Raw genomic sequence first — 16,998 nt, 5'->3', positions numbered from 1 at the left:
GAATCATTTTCGGTATCATAAACATTTTCCATAGGCAAAGTAGAGCAGTGCATTCCACTAAATATACAAACACACATTTTCTTATTCTCTTACATACTCAGCTCATTCATTTGGATCTCATCTAAAAATTCATAGTATTAAAAGAGATGATTAGTCAGTGGGAATATTTTCCCTTTAAGACGACACAGAGGAGTGAAAAAATAATTTTTCAGATTAAAAATATACTAGAAATTACAGCTAACAAATCAGAGATAAGCAAAGACAGAGCAAAGACAAAAATTATTTTTGGCAGGTTCTGATGTCAATATTTAGCTTTTTAACATACTATTTTCTCCATCAATCAAGTATATTCAAGCACTACAGGAGCAATGCACTATTTTAACATGACCTGAACCACATTATTCATTCAAGTTGATTTAATTGAAATTTTAGTGTCTAGAAACAGAAGTGGGATATCTCACTCTGCTTGTTTAAAAAAAAAAAGTCTGCACATACTAGCTTTCATTCATTCAGTTATGTACAAAAAAGAAAGTGTGTATGATTACAACTGATTGAAAGTTCATCCAAACATAACGGATCCATAATTTATTTAATTCTAGGGTTTTGCTAAAAAGACTATGTGCGGGGGCATTATTACTTTGGAAATACTTTCTGAATTGTACCACAATCAGAATGTCAAAGGCAACACAAAATAGATCATGCTAATAAGCTGTCCCTTGCACTTTTCACTTATTTTCCAAAATATGATTAGGCAAAGCTGCTACTTCAGGTCTAATCACTACTTTTCTGAAGAAGGAATCTTAACAACTTGAACTTATCTCCAGCTAACTTTCCCTCTTCTCTCTCTCCCTGCTGCTTCCCACATTTCCAAAGCTACTAAAAAGCTTTGTTCCAGCAAGTACTAAAGAGACATTTAACAAATGAAAATGGCATTGCTTGATTTTAGCAAAACTTACATGCACTTCCCAGAAAGCACACTGCCCCACAATATTTAACAGTGTGAACATCTGTATTTCCATGCATCATTCCAGTGTAAATCTCATTAAACTCATATGTAGGAGTAAAAGCTACAAAGTTTATAGCTTCTCAGTTTCTATGAACACAGTCTGTAGGGCTGCCAACTACTTTTGGAGAAATGGGCAGTCAGCTGTATCTCAGTTGGTACAACCTGAGACCTACTCTTTCACTGCAATACTTTTCATCTACTGTGCTACCAAGCCCTATCCCCTCAACAAAAACCTATTGCAGATTCCAGTTTTTCCTTAGCAGCCAAATTGATCATCTGGTTCACAGCCTTAAATCAATTTTGCTTGAAAATAAGTCAAAATCTGTTCTCCATGAGTCAGGATTTTAAGCTTGCTTTTTACTCTTCTCCCTCCCCTCCGAATCCTGAACTCCACCATCTCATGGTCACTGCAGCCAAGGCTGTCTCTGACCTCCACATTTCCAACCATGTTGGAATTTAGGGTATAGGGAATATGGTATGGTCAACATCACAAACACAATGTATGGTACAGGGATGCAATACCATTTCACAACCAATTGCATCTGAAATCTGGAACAATGCTTTGGAAGACAATACAGAGCAATACTGAAAATGAAACTGTGTGCCACAGGATTTTTAATTGTTAGCAAAAAGAAATAGAAACAAAGACCAGCAAGAAGGTCAATACTGACAATTTGTCTTCACAGATGGGTAATGTAAACTTATGAACAAATAAATCCAAGCAAAATCTGATAAGAATCTACACTGATTTCAGAACAATGCAAGAAACTCTAATGAGAGAAACACTGGTAAAGAAAATTAGGCAGTAGGGAACTAAAGAAAAACATCACTCCCCAAAAAAATCCAAAATCTACTCAAAGAGGATGGCAATTTCTACTTTGACCATAACCATCAACAAGAACTCATGTTACAATGTATTGTTACATGCACCTTCTATTGCATGATGTGGCATTTATGAAGGACACAAGTACACAAAGCCAAACTATTCATACAAAACAAAACATCTAAGTTTAACAAAATCAGTACCAACAAAAATGCAAAATTAAGTAGAAATTATGATTACTAAAAGCAAGTGCACAGAGTACATAAAGGTATTAAAGATTAAACATTAGGATCTGCAGGCACACAACAATTTACAAAACAACTTCTACCTTGAAGAACCTTAAATGTACATAAGCATTTTTTATTTTCCTTAAGGCATTTGCAACTGTAAAGCTGATAATACAAAATTAATTACCAAAAATTGTTCTAAATTAGTGAGCTAAAAGGCCAATCATTAATCTTCACCATCATTTGATGGTTAATCCATAGCTGTCTGCAATGCTTGGAATGCATCTCTACGCACCACCAGCTGAAGACACTTGTGAGCTACTAACTGCAGCATTTGCCTTTGCCATTAATTTTAGCTTAATTTGACATCCAACATTTACTAATTACCAAGGAGAAAAATTAGCATACAGCAATGAGAAAGGGTAAGATGATTGACATTTGCATTAAAGAACTTTGAGAAAATATTGTAACTATACATTAAGATTTTTTGCCTTTTCTTTCCATTTTCAGGTGGGTAATTTCATAGAGTAGAGAGAGGAAAGGAATATCTTGCCAGACAGGTCAGACAATTCCTCATAGAGTCTGCTCAGTGCAAACCAGCTCCTGTGCTGGTTTAAATAAACTCTTCATAATAAATGAATAAACTCTTCATAATTCCAAAAAGCATCACAACTTTTTGAATCTTAAATAGGATTTTATTGACCTGCTTTTTCCACTTCTCCTCTACTAACACTAACTGTTTCATAAGTGTAATCCAATCTCCAAACACAAACAGGCCTGTTTAGACAGGAGACACCATAATCAGAGATATCAAAGCTAATTTTCAACTCAGCACAGGAAAAGATACAAAGGTACTGTGTGCACCACACACTGAGTTACAGTCTGTAACCCACTGACTTAAGGAGTCTCTGGGCTATTTCTGAGTGGCTCAGAGATGAAAGCTAAGCAAGTTAAAATATACTTTGCAGGATAACAGGTTTCTAAAGGAGGAGTCTAAACTTCCACCAGAAACACATTCAAAGATGTACAAGGTGTGGGGAAACCACTGTTCCAAGATGGTTTCATGTTCCTGTATCTTGCATTTTCACCTAAGTAGCAAGAGTTCCACCTTTTTTTTCCTCATCTTGAGAAAAAAAAAATAATTTCTAGAATTAGAAAGCAAGTACTAGTCAATATAATTCATAAAAGTCTGCTTTTCTGGGAGAGAATTTTATGTATGTCGACAGCATTTTACCTCAAGTCAAGGTACAGCTTACTTTTACATCATCATACAACAACAAATTCAAACTGCATATTGAACATGTATTAGCTCATTTTCACTAATGAAACTATCACTTTTAATAAGTTAAATTGCAAGACATGAGCACACATTATCATCTCAAGGTACGTATTTTCTCTCTATCTCAATCCCTGCCACCATTCCTACAAGTTTAAGGGACTGTTAAACCCTATCTGTACATATTTGATATTTAGCTATTAACAAAAATATTCTGTAACTAAATTCAGCATTGATCACTCCATTGTTGCAATGCCCAGCAACAGGTTTTATGCACTTCTCACTTCTGCCATCGTTTTCCAGTATCTCCCTATATTGTTGGCAGCCCTAAAGCAAAGATTCCACATCCATCATTTCAAAGAATGGCCAGGAGACCTAATTCAGGCCCCACAATGTGAACAGAGGTAGCTGCAATTATGGAGGAGGATTGCTTCAAACTGCAGCAACAGCAAAGAAAACCACTAACAATTCCTGAGGCTGCAGACACACGTCCCATCTTCCGTGCTTTTTTTATCCCAAGTCATAGAGATGGGAATCCTCTCTCTCCTCAAGTCTTCTTTACTTAGGAAGATTATTTCAGAGCTACTTGCATCTTCATACACCAGATCGCTCTGCTGTTAATGTTTCCATAATTCTTTGTTTTGAGAGCTCTGACACTTAGCAGCAAATCTCTATCACACTCTTCTTTTAAGGCTTCACTGCAGCTTTATAAATTCTCAGTTTACCCTGCTCCCTTCTATTCTATCCCCATTTCTTTCAGTTTGGATTACTCAAATGTTAGCATCTTGCTTTATTCATGACATTGCACTCCCTCAAGCCAAGTGAATAATGAGATGGAGGAGCTCCCCATTAACATACACACTGCATGTGTAAGAGCCCATCACTGGCACACATCTCTGCCTGCTGAACAATGAAAATACTTTCTTCTCCCTCCAGCTATTGGTTAGAAAAGCCTTCCCACACATCTACTAGAAAAGAAGCTGTAAAAAGGAAACACCTCATAAAGGAGAGGGACTGCATCATCACAACACATTTGTGCTGGGGGTGCACAGCTCTAAAGAAGGCTGCACATTACTATCTCTAAGCTCCTTCTGCTCTTCATAACTCAGATGACAAGCTGAGAATCATTTCTATAGAATGAAGTAATATTTATTAAAAATAACTATTTACACCATTAGACTGAATATAATATTGAATGATTTCAAGGGTACTCCCAGCTTTGCTTCATTGACATATTGGGCACGGCACAAGTGACAACCAAAAACTGGCAGTGGTACATTGACCTCTGGGCCAGGAACCTCTGCTTCCCCTCAGGGCAATGCAGATACACTTTTCAGAGGACTGAAGAACACCTGAAGCCTCCAAATTTCCCTGGAGCTGAAGATCTCTGCTGTGGGAGACCCTCCTGCCCTCATGTCAGGGATAAAAATCAGACAAAAGAGTCCTAAGCAAATCCTGGATGCCAACAGGATTTGGATTCCAGATTCCAACAGCCTCTTACCCTCTAAAACTACTGAGCCACATTCACTTCTCTGCAAATTAATTTTTTAATTGCCACCATATTTTAATCCCTCCACCACCTAATCTCTGCAGCTTTTGCTAGTTTTCCCTCATCAAACAGTGATGAAAGCCAGGCAAACATAGCACACATAAATGCTCTGGGCTTTTTTTCTCCTCCCTTAAATTAAATGAGGAGGGCACAAAAGAATATGTAAATTTACTTAACAGTCACAATGTTTATTACAACTGTACTTTAGACTGAAAACTGACAATTGGTTAGAAATACACTGTACAGTAAGGTCCCACTATTAACATTTTAAAATTATACCTCTCATTCAGATCAATGAATAAAATTCTTCCACTTAAACAGAAACAGAACTGTCGCTTACACATATTAACATGTCTGAGTCTTACTCACTGAAAATTTCTTGAGCTACTAAAAACAGATATAATTCTTCACCTGAATATATTTTCTTTAACAGAAAGGTAACATGAATCAACTTTTAAGTAGTAAAATATATTTAAGGGCCTGAAATAAGCAGATGTTAGTCTTCCCAGTTTAACACATTCAGATAATTTAGGAGTGTATTGCACTGTGCAAATAATTTTATTTTTTTAAAACTTGGGGAAGCTGAAAGGTTAAAAAGGGAAGTTGTCCACCATTCTTTACTTGTTTCCTATTATTAACCCCCAAATCACTGGTTCTTTGTAAAAAGTAACAGGACTACACAGATAAAAATCTAAGGCTGAGTTAGCATGGTTGCAATGTTTAAAAAATAGAAGTTCTTGAATGCATTCATAAATTCAACACTGGCCAGTCAGAACAAACTGGAGCTGTGATTTAATTTTTCCAATAATATTTTCATTGAACTAGAAGCAACAGATTAAACACCTTTGTATACAATGGTTTAATATCTGGAAAGCATCAAAAAATAATCCGGAAATTAACAACATACATGAGTAATACTAAGAAATTTGGCTTTTAAAAGGTTGCACACACCTACACACCTTCTAAATTCTGAATGCAAGGAAGCCAATGCAGTGCAATTATGCTAGAAAAGCCACTGCTGTTTATAAAACGCTGTGCAGCTGTTGGAGGAGAGGGTTACAGTGACAAACAGCTTCCCTGCTACAAAGGTGGCAGGAAATCTATCAAACTGGACAATAAAATTGCAATTGAGTTTCTTTGGCTTTTTATAGCAGCTGCATGTATCTTGATGTGTAGCTCTGCAAAACCTATCCAATTGTGTAACACTGGTCCTTTATGTACTTGTTCTTTATCATAGAATAGTGTTATAAATTAGTGGCACGAACGGCACTGAGGGTCATAAAAAGGAAAAATAAGCAGTAACCCAATACAATTAGAGAGAAATAGGAAAAATCCAAACTGGTTATTCTCTTAGCAATGTTAAAGAAATATTTTTGTTCCCATAATTCCCACATTACTTTGAAAGCATGCTAGAAATCAAAAACATCTGAGATGCACTAGCATCGAACAATTTGCTTACTGAATTATGCCTACACCAGGTTATGTGTGAATCTCTATGAATCTCAATAGTGGTAAAACAGGACACAAGACTATTGAAAATAAGTAAAATTAACACGATTAAAAAATCACTATAATTATCTGTTAATGTATAAGGACATTTTTCAAGACCTTTTTTTGTGATTTATCCTAATTTATGTTTATGTAATTAACAGGCAGCTCTGAAGAATCATCTAGTTTCATATGGCTAGTAGCATGAATTGTATGTATTACTTACAAAAAAAGTTCAAATGGAAAGTGCATGATAAAGGTCAAATTTTAAAATCTTTATAATGGCACCATCATTCATATCAATATTGTCAAGTTAGGTTCTGGCTGCTTTTGCTGTTTAAATATTGTCATTTAGGCTTCTGGAACTAGTATTAGTACTGATGTCCAAACAAACTGAATTCCTTTAGGAGTCGTTCAATATTCCACCACCACAGAGAGACACACTTCTGCCCACACTCACACACTTCCAAACTTGCCATCATTCAACAACTTCTGAAATGGGCTGGAAGAACAGACAGATATTATACATTGACAAAGTTAGACTTGAGAAAACTTACAGGGAGTTATTCCTACAACCAAGGACACCTCCCTATCACAGCATAACAGGAACAAAAAATGAGAAACACAGACTGAAGTAGGTCATCTTCTCATTCATGGTATTTCACAAAAACATGCAGCCCTTAAAATACAAATTAATAAACCAGACCAACATTATCTATATCTATCTATTTTTTGGTCTTTTCTAAAACTGCGGGGTTTTGGCCTTGACATTTGGCCATGGCATCACAATTAAATCTTGGGTTTTTTTCTCTAGGAACTTTACATCATTGATTAGCCACATTAAGTCACTGAAAAGAATGACCAAAAATCCATATAACCTTTCTGACACAGATGTTGTTTAAACGAGATTTCTGACATTACATTATCTTACAAAAGGAGTCTAGGAATAGAACTACAGATTATAAGATAATGTGCTAGCTAATTTCTAAATTCAAGACATCAAACTCTGACCAAGAATTAAAAAGGTGGTCTGTTATTCCCTTCTCCATCTTTCCCCAGGGACAATTCCCAGCAATTCCCAACAATCACACACACGCTAAATTATGCCAGTTTTATATAAAAGCACATTAGGGATCTTTACTCTGGTTACAGCTTGCCAATTCCCCCATGCCCTCTGCATCGTGGGGCAAAGAGAGGAAACCGGGTTTTGAAGACTGAAAAGCCAACAAAAAAGCATATTAAGAATGGTCCAACAGCAAAAATATGATCTCATAAGGGTTAAAGTGTGGTGCTGGGCACTTTGCACAGGAATTTCACTTTGCTAAGTGACTGTTTAATGAAGTTATTTCACCCATTTTTATTACATAGATTTCTACAATTGTCTCCCATAGCCCAAGAATGCACTATGGGCCTCTGAATGCAATAAATAGAGCTGCAAAATAACAAGGTTCTTGCTGTCTGCAGAGACTGACCTTTTCTAAGAAAAAAAATTTGTTCAAAATCCAAGACCTCAGAAATGCCAACAATTCCTTAGTATCATAAAGTGATCTTTTGGATTCACAGACGTCCTTTTCATATTAATAAGTTGCACACATTTAGAAATAGGTGATTTATAATTTAATTAATTTCAAGTAAATATTCTGATAACCAGAAGAATTCTGAGGCCCACACTGGCCTCAGTCTTGTTTAGAATAAGGCAGTATAAAATACCTTTTGTACTACTGTGCCTCATTCAGAGAACCACTAATAACTTTTATGATGTAACTCTGGTTGTAACAACAAAATTCAGACAGAACAATAACAAAGGGTAATAGTCTTATTCATGCTGTGTAATAGTCTCATTCATGCAGCATGGATTTGCACTATCACCCCATATTCCATGACAGTTTAACAGCAGAAGCATCTGCCTTAACTTGGATTTCTTTGCTTTTTACTCATTTGTTTTACAGCCTTTTGATGTTACCAAAAGGTATTTTTGTTGATGAATAGCTCTGGTGCGCCACCTTGTGTTCCTGCTGTTACTAAAAAGCAAGACCAGCACCAAAATTTTTCGGAAATGCTCCTAAAATTTGATTAATCTCACCTTTGAATGTGTGATTGACAGTGTATCCACCCACACACGCCAGCCACCCCACTCATATTTTATTGCATGGTACAGCAAAATCCGAAATATGGTGTACACCATCTCAGTTATCTTCTGCTCCTCAGAAGTCTTTGGATTAAAACAACAAAGGGAAAGCATCCACTCCTGCCAGACAGAGCACTGCAACAAACTCCTGCAAAACACACACATGCAACTGAATCACATTATAAAATATATCTTAGAAATATACACAACAGGTAAGTCAAGAATCCAACATGCTTTAAAAAATTGCTACATGCAAAGCTTCTCTGATTTTTCATACTGACACCTTTGCCAGAGCACAGAATTTGCTGAAACAGCAATGAAGCTGTATCTGCCCTCATGAGTTTAATTTACTAGGAGACTTTGTTATTTGTTTTACATACTTGGGCATAGAGCAAGCCATCTTACCTCCTGTTTTCTCTGCTGTTATTAAACAGTTTAATCATATCTGAGAGAAAGGCTCGGCGGACCTCCAGACTTTCCGGACACTGTGGAGAATTACGGATCAGGATTGCAATAACCTTCAAAATCTCTGAAAAACAGTTCATGAGTAACAAAATATTAGGACTAAGCACAGCATAAAACACAAGGCCTCTTTCAACAGTGTTTGCACAAGGAAAGTGACACCGCATAAAAAAGTTTTATCCTGAGAAATAGCGCATCTCTATTGGAGAAGAAGGTTTAAGTATAACAAATCCCTTCCTCCATTACTTTTCAAACCTTGTCACCCATCAGGGGGATTTGTATACCTCTAAAGAAAACGGAATTCATTGAATTACCATGTTTAAGCAACACAAGTATTAGTGCATGACAATTGACAAGCTATCAGAATCTGTCAGAACAATTTTTACATGAGGTTCACATAAAAAAAGCCTTTTTTATGTGAACCTCATGTAAAAATTGAGCCCATAAAAAAAATCCTTTAGAAAACCAATATATGAGAAAAATTCTCTACCTTATGAGATTTTGCTCTACCTTAACAATACTGAATTTTCAAAGAATGCAACCAACTTCCAATTAAACTTAGCAGTTTCTGTTATATAAAAACCATTCTAATATAAAATTTTATCTCTTATTATCACAAAGTTTCCTGTGTTTTTAGGAGGTCAAAATTCAGGGTACATCACACTTTTTGAAGCAGAGGGGCAGTGACTTTTCTTGTTACTTTAAAGTAAGTCAACTTTGTAAATGAATTAGGGTGTAATTTGAACACAGTCACTGTGATACTTGCAGCTCATCTTGTACAACTTCTTGAAAGAGAAATTCCTTACCTGATAACAGTAATGATCTAAAAAAGGGACTCTAGAAGTCACTCTTCCTACCAGACCTACATTATTTCAGAATCAGCTTAGTCCCCATATAGGTCTATACTGACCACAGCAGTGACTGTCAACTCCAAAAATCTTAGGAGAAAGCAACAGAAACATGCTAACATCTCTTGCTTCATATGAATTTACCAGAAGGAAAATGGCATAATACAACCAGATTTCTTTCCTCCATATATGTTTTGCTTTCTTTTCTCTTCCCCTCTTTCCACCTGAAGTAAACTTACAACTGCAACCTACATTTAATGACAAAGCAGCTACAAAAGTGAAAAATCTGTTATTTCTCCAGAAAAAAAGTTTACTCCCAAAGCTATCATAAGTCCATTGTATTATGTACAGAACACATTAATAATGTATATAATTCAGGAAAGGAGATCAGTATTTTCTTTCAGTTCAAAAGACATCTAAAGTTTCATATCAAGATATTTCCAATAAAGTAAGCTAACCAAAACAGTGAGCAGATACATTTCTCCTATTTTCCATCTAGCATTGTCTTACTGAATTTAAGATGAAAGGCGTTTCCATATTTTAGGTAATTTAGTCTGACATCACTAAATAATGCATTCAAAATTTTGCTGGAACCTTAACATTTATTACACCAAAGTATCCTGTGCATAAAAGTCTTGAAAAACCATTTCATAATGTGACTGCACAGCCAAAATAGGTGAGTTATGAACTAGATACACATAAAATGTCTGTCAAAAAGCTGTAGAGACATACTGTGTACATAACTCTAGCTAAATACAAGTAATCTGTCTTTTAGAGTGAAAAAAAATGTAAAACTGAGATTAGAAGACTGGCAGATGTAATTAATAAGCTTGTACATCAGTGGGATTCTTTTAAAGCAGACTTTTCTTAAAGTAGCACTTAAAAATGTGTATCATACTTACGAGGATTTTGTATCTTCACCGTTGAATCTGGGTCAGGATGTTGTTTATGTATTACTTGAGTGCAAATTTGTTCAGTCAGAATCTAGCAAGAAAGAAGAAGATGCCAAATCAATGTACATGAAGACAGCTTACTGAAAAATAGTTGGATACAACACAAAAAACATCATTCTAAAAATCATCCCAAAAAATCCCCACTAACTTTCTTGATAATTTAATTCATCCTGTTTCTAAAACTCTATAAGCTGTTTTATTCTTTTATTTCTCTCTTAAGTGCATACTGTTATTTAAAGTACACTGGAAGATGAACGCGTATCTAACCAAAGCAATTATCCTAAGGCAAGATCATTGCTATAATAAAATTCCACATCTACATGAGCATCTGGTTGAGACATACAGGTTACTCATCTAGAATTGTTCATAATGAGCATAACTAAGTTAAGGAGGGAATAAATCCAAAGTAGTGAGCTTTGGGGGGGAAAAAAGCAGCATTCAGCTGCATCACACTAAGTTTTAGTGTCATCTGGAACATATCAGCAAAAATATGTAAGCAATTTTCTAACAATGTCTTACAAGTAATTAGAAAGATTGAATTCTAACTACAGTGTATGACTACCTCAAACAGGACATTGTATGTGGTCATGGTGAATAAGCTTGTCTGAAGCATCAGCCTTTCAGCCAACAAAGAGAACAATCCATGTCCAAGCATGACTTCAGCTTTTCTCCTAAAATGGTAGAGAAAGATTAAACAACATGCATTCCATTTGCTTTAGGGGAGAAAAAGTTTAAAACATGTGCCTCAAGAAATACAAAATCACTGTTAAGATATTTTTCTTGTTTGTTCCTTAAGTCTTTCACTTTTGCTGAAGGAAAAGGGGAAGTGTTCAGATTCTGAAAGGACAAATCATTCCCTGAAGGCAGCCACCTTTCTTCCATAAATGAGGTCCACTCACCCATGGGCCCAAAGAGCTGAAACATAGCCTTGGGGATTTCTGGATAAACACTGAGGAAAGCACACCTTGGCCCTCACTTCACTCAAAAATGCAACCATGGACAGCAATCTCAATAGTTATCTACTATCGCAGTCAATTCAAGACATATTAAACCTAGTTCTCAGTAACATGGGGTTCCATCTCACCAATCTAATTCTTGCTATTGATTTCACTGGAAAAGGGTCACTTAAAAAAGAAGGAGGCCATACTGCAAGTAACCATTCAATCAGCTTGATAAGGAGTGATAATGCCTCAACACTAGCTGCCAGCAACAAGCAATTCCACCCTATCAAAAATACATTTGTGACAAATAGACTGAAGAAGGTAGTTGAAGAAGAGTAGCTCCTATTCAGTGAAGCCTATTTAGTGATTAACCTCCATTATAGCTTTTTTCCCCTTTACACACAAATGTGTGTATTATACACCCAATAATTTATACCCAAAGCAACAAATAGAATGTCTGTGTCACAACCTACCTTTACTCCTTCCTTTCTTGGGAGGTTTAGTTTTAAGACCCAAATCAGTACTTACTTCGGAGAAAGATGCTTTAAGAAATATCCCATCACTTTCAGAGCTTGCACTCTGATGCCTTCACTTTGTGATGCTAAAAGCTTGTAGACAACCCTAAGTGGAGAAAACACATTAGTCTTCTGTCAATGTGAAGAATAACAAATGGAGGTTTTTGTTCCTTGTAAACCTCCCATAAAAATTTAAGACATCTAAATGTATTTATCAGTTACATCCAATTTCTTTGATCACTTTTTAGACAGTCAGGTGCTTAGGGCCACATCACTATCTGACTCTAGTTTGACTGTGGTTCATAGTATTCAACAGATCTTTAAATCTGTGAAATACAATTTTACTTATCTACATGGACTACTAAGCTCTTTTTAAAAAGAGAAAATATTAATTTCCAAATGTTCCATGAAATCATATTGGAACAGAAGGCACAGTACTTATCCTTTACCATAAATAAGATAAAAATTTTGAAGAAATTTGGTTCATTTCATCTGGGGGAAGGAAAAAGCCTACCCTCATTTAAACAATTTTGGAGAGTCTTTCAAAAACTATCCCATGTTACGATATGGCATTTTAGATCTGCAAGTTTTAGAGTTCAAAGGACTTGAAGTTTTTAGGCCTTATCTATACATAACTGAGCACTCATCAAGAGTTAGGTACTTTTATTTTTAAATACCCAAAAATAATTCTCAGGACACCTGAACTAAGACCCAAAAAAAAAAAAAATTAGTTCTATACCAAATACCAGAATTAAAGGTAAAACCTAAGGTGATTAAAAAACAGTTATGTATAACAAATAATTTATCCTGGAGAATGCTGCAACCAGAGAAACTTTAGAAGGAAAGAAATAAGCCAAACTTACAATGCACTGGCCATTCAAGCAATAGAATCCATTTCTCTTCTTTTCTTTACAGAACACTATCATGATTTCCTAATTGTATAGGGGAAAAGCATTTCCTTGCCTTTTTTTTTTCTTTCCCCCCACTAGACTGGTTACTTTAAAATTTTAATTTTAAGAGAACTCCAAATATTTATAAAGTTTTGGAAAATTCTTTTTAAATTTCAAGATTATTATGCCTTAATTGCAAAAAGTAGATGTATCAAGAAGCATACAAACAATCCATTAAGTGACTGGAGACAATACCAGAGCAAGGAGTGTAACAAATGAGACGGAAAACAAAGTGATTTCTCACTGTGGAGTGACTATTCATGCTGCTTGCTCATACACTTGTTAACAAAAAATAAAACACCTACTGCTAGTTGTTAAATAAAACCAAATGTACTGCATTGGAGATCCAACCTGACATTCAAACACTTTAGTATTTAGAGGATTTTATTAGTTTTCCATACATAACACATTACCATACAAATGAAATCAAATCTGATGAAATGGGTAAAAAGAAAAATAATCAGTCTAGCACTAAAAGGGGAGAAAACAGTTAGAAACATGTCTTAATGCAGTCTCTTGAGAAAGGGCACCTGGAAAAAGAATATATATAAACAGGGATTAACCAATAGGTGCACCTAAATGTATGAAATGAGACTCTGCCTTTACACAGTGAGAGAATTACTATTCCCTATATCCTTCTATGAGTTGTTCTTACATTTGTTTGCCAATACCAATTTTTTCCCCACTGTGTTCAGGCAGGTTCCTGTTAAATTAGGAAAGCTCAATACCATGACCACCCTCTGAGAGCCACAAGACAAAAGGAGTCATAACTTTAGTCCTCTAGCAGATTTTCTACTTGTACAAGTAGAATTTGCTACTTCCCCTACTTTTCTCTCACGATAGTGTTAAACACTTTTTTTTCTATTTGTTGGGAAAAAGATTCCAAACAGTGCATAGCACAAAGTGCTACTTTTAAACAAATAAAAAGTTTTTCTGGAAAAGTCTCACAGGAAAAAAAGAAAAGGGCAGAGAACTAACAAGGATCAGAAGACATCTGAATCAATTTTTGTCAGCCTCCTTCCAGTTCTAAGACATCTGTAAGAATGGGGGGCTGAAGACAGAGCACCAGTAGATGAAGACATCAATGCACAGACTGAAATGGATCACTCCCTGTTTAAGTGTTACTGGCAGCTTGGAAACATTAAAAAATACCACCTCGTTGATAATAAATCCAACAGCACCTCTTGTCAAAAGGAACACCTGGACCCAAAAATCTCCCAAGATGAGGAGTCTATGATTGCAACGCACACACTGATGAGAACCATTCAGATTTCATGGGAATTCTTGCAAGCAACAGTATGGTCAAAACACTGTTTCCTTTTTCCCTCTTAGAAAATTCAAACTTACTGTAATCCATTCCTCTGATCAAATGCAGGAATCATAGAACCAGGGTGCTCTGACATCAGAGCAACCAGCAACTGCAAGACATCCATTAGATTGTCATCCTGTTGGATAAAAGTTACAAATTTGAATTCACAACACATACACACCAGAACATTGTTTTGGCTAAAAGAACCACTAGAAAACATTTCAAAAGTATGTAGAGATTAATAATAAACTAAGGACCAAATCACTTTGGCCAGGATCAAAAGAGCTATAGCTCTAAAGGCAAGTGCAGGAGAAAACATTGCAAAAAATATACTTAATTGTTTAGGGTGAAAAGTGATATATCAGTGTCTGGGATGTAAGGATTTGACAGGCAATGGAAATTTAGACCATGTTACTTCCTTCCATACACATGCTCCTCTGTTTGCATGTGTATTTCCCAATTCTTTCCTGCACAGGAGCTACAAATAAACTGCTGCACATTTTCTGGGGCACAGGGTGGTGTTTAATGAAAAGTTTCTACTTAGAAATGTCCAAACCATGAGAAAAAAATACTACCTCCTGCCACAGACAATATTTTAAATAGGTAATTCAAGTCGCTTAGTAAATTTTTCCATACTTTTAATTTAAAGCACTCTAAGCTACAGTTCATTAATTTGTTCCAAGTTCATTGTAACTAAAAATAACCTCAGAAATAACAAAATGTAACTGTCTTTGCACATACTCTGTAGTACGAAAATGAGAGTTTCTTTTAAAACAAAAAGAGTCCACAAATAAAACAATGACCAACACTTTTGAACAAATACTCTGATTCTTTAGTCTAGAGTATTCTGTACAAATATGCTAATACTCAATTAGAAAAATCAGTTTTACATTCTCCTGAACAACTCTGTTCACCTGATGATATTAACAGCTGGCATTACAGATGCTATCACTATTTAGCCATGTGAGAAGGCTAAATTTTACTTTTTTTGTTGATGTTTTTCTGAATCCACAGTTAGATTGTGGGATTCAGCATTCATGGATCTTTGACACATGAGTATGCAAACTGCCAAGATATTTCAAACATCACATCTTCATCTGAAGTCTATGTAAAGCTTCTGCAATTTTAGTTCACTCTTATATGGTACCAAGGGTCTTATTATTTACTTCTCCACATAAAAGTAGAATTGCTTGACTGTGGTAATACCAAGTAGTAGTAATCAGCACACAGAATAAAATGAAAATATAGGTGTAAGCAAAATTTTTTAAAAATACAAAAATCTATACTGCTTGAAATGAAGTTCAATTAATTCCTGATTTTACCCATTTCAAGCACCCTTACAGAGATGAGATCAGTTAGATTTATGTCCCCATTTCCCCTGTCTTTGATGTTGCATCTGGCATAAAGTGCCTTTTCCTGGTGCTAAAATATGAAGATGCAGATGTATCAGTGGTAACCAACATTTTCTCCCAATTAAGTTTATATGCTTCTCTTAGATGCCATTAACATACATCTTTATTTTTTTAATGCATGTTTTCAATTTTATTGCTTTATTTAAGAAGCAAAATAAAAAGGAGAGGGAAAAGAAAACAAAAAATATTACTTAGGCAGCCTAAAACAAGGTTTTGACTTTTTTTAAAGTCAGTCTCACCATCTGTTTTTCTGCTTGGTAAATTGGTTTGTAGAACATAAGAAACCATTTTGACTTACTGACTTAATGAACTTCAATCTAACATTGAACATAGTGCTTAAATCACTGCAAGAATATTGGCATATCAGCACACTACTCTAAAGAATTGGACAATGTTTGCTACTTCCTCTGCAGAGCCATCTTGTGGCATAAAGGAGTTTATATTTGAAATTAGTCAAACATTTGGTCACAAACAGCACTAGTATGCCATTCTTCATAAACACACCCTCCAAATTAAAAATTACCTCATGTATAGTAAGCAGGTAATTGAGGATAGCCTGCAATTCATCTTCTTTTATTCCATAGTCCTTTAAAAACAAATAGGTTTTAAGTATCACTTTTCAAGTACAGAATGCTGTTTCCAAAAAAAGCATTGTTACAAGAAATGTTTATATCACAAGGCAAGCACCACACAACAGATTTGCTTCCACTTGATCCTGTAATAGCTTCATAGCTGTAAGGTAGCTTCTTCCCTGCCCCCAAAAGCACCCGCTGGATGCCATAAAAGTGTTTTAAAGCAATTTCAACACAGGCATAAAAACAATATAAATAGCAATATAGTATATAGAAATTGTTAGAGTAATACATGTTAATTGATACAGTCAATTTGAACTGAGAGCTTCCTGTTAATAGAAGAATTAAATTGAGGTAGCATAAAGGACCCAAAAGCAGATCTGGAAGTTAATTATAAGCCTCTTAGCTATTCACATATCTATGTTTGGTTCTTATTTTCCACTAGAGAAGCCCATCTTCAGTTGCTATCAACTTTGAAGAAATCTCAATCATTTTTGGCACCTATGCCAGCAATTTGCCTTGAGGTATTTTTTGTGAAA

The 16,998-nt window shown here is 35.4% G+C and overlaps 1 protein-coding gene across 1 annotated transcript in view; it reads right to left on the bottom strand.

Moving 5' to 3' along the window:
- Positions 1–16,998, bottom strand: part of LRBA (LPS responsive beige-like anchor protein) — a 368,959-nt gene that overhangs the window by 298,117 nt on the left and 53,844 nt on the right. The window contains exons 16-22 of the mRNA XM_036381985.2: positions 16,411–16,473; positions 14,514–14,611; positions 12,230–12,322; positions 11,323–11,431; positions 10,710–10,791; positions 8,903–9,026; positions 8,453–8,645 (exon numbers count right to left, since the gene is read on the bottom strand). Coding sequence (XP_036237878.1) covers positions 8,453–8,645; positions 8,903–9,026; positions 10,710–10,791; positions 11,323–11,431; positions 12,230–12,322; positions 14,514–14,611; positions 16,411–16,473 — 762 coding nt within the window. The remainder of the gene's footprint in view (positions 1–8,452; positions 8,646–8,902; positions 9,027–10,709; positions 10,792–11,322; positions 11,432–12,229; positions 12,323–14,513; positions 14,612–16,410; positions 16,474–16,998) is intronic.

Source organism: Molothrus ater, chromosome 4, assembly GCF_012460135.2.
Source record: "Molothrus ater isolate BHLD 08-10-18 breed brown headed cowbird chromosome 4, BPBGC_Mater_1.1, whole genome shotgun sequence".
NCBI classification, from domain to species: domain Eukaryota; kingdom Metazoa; phylum Chordata; class Aves; order Passeriformes; family Icteridae; genus Molothrus; species Molothrus ater.
This window is presented reverse-complemented; position numbering and strand designations above follow the sequence as displayed.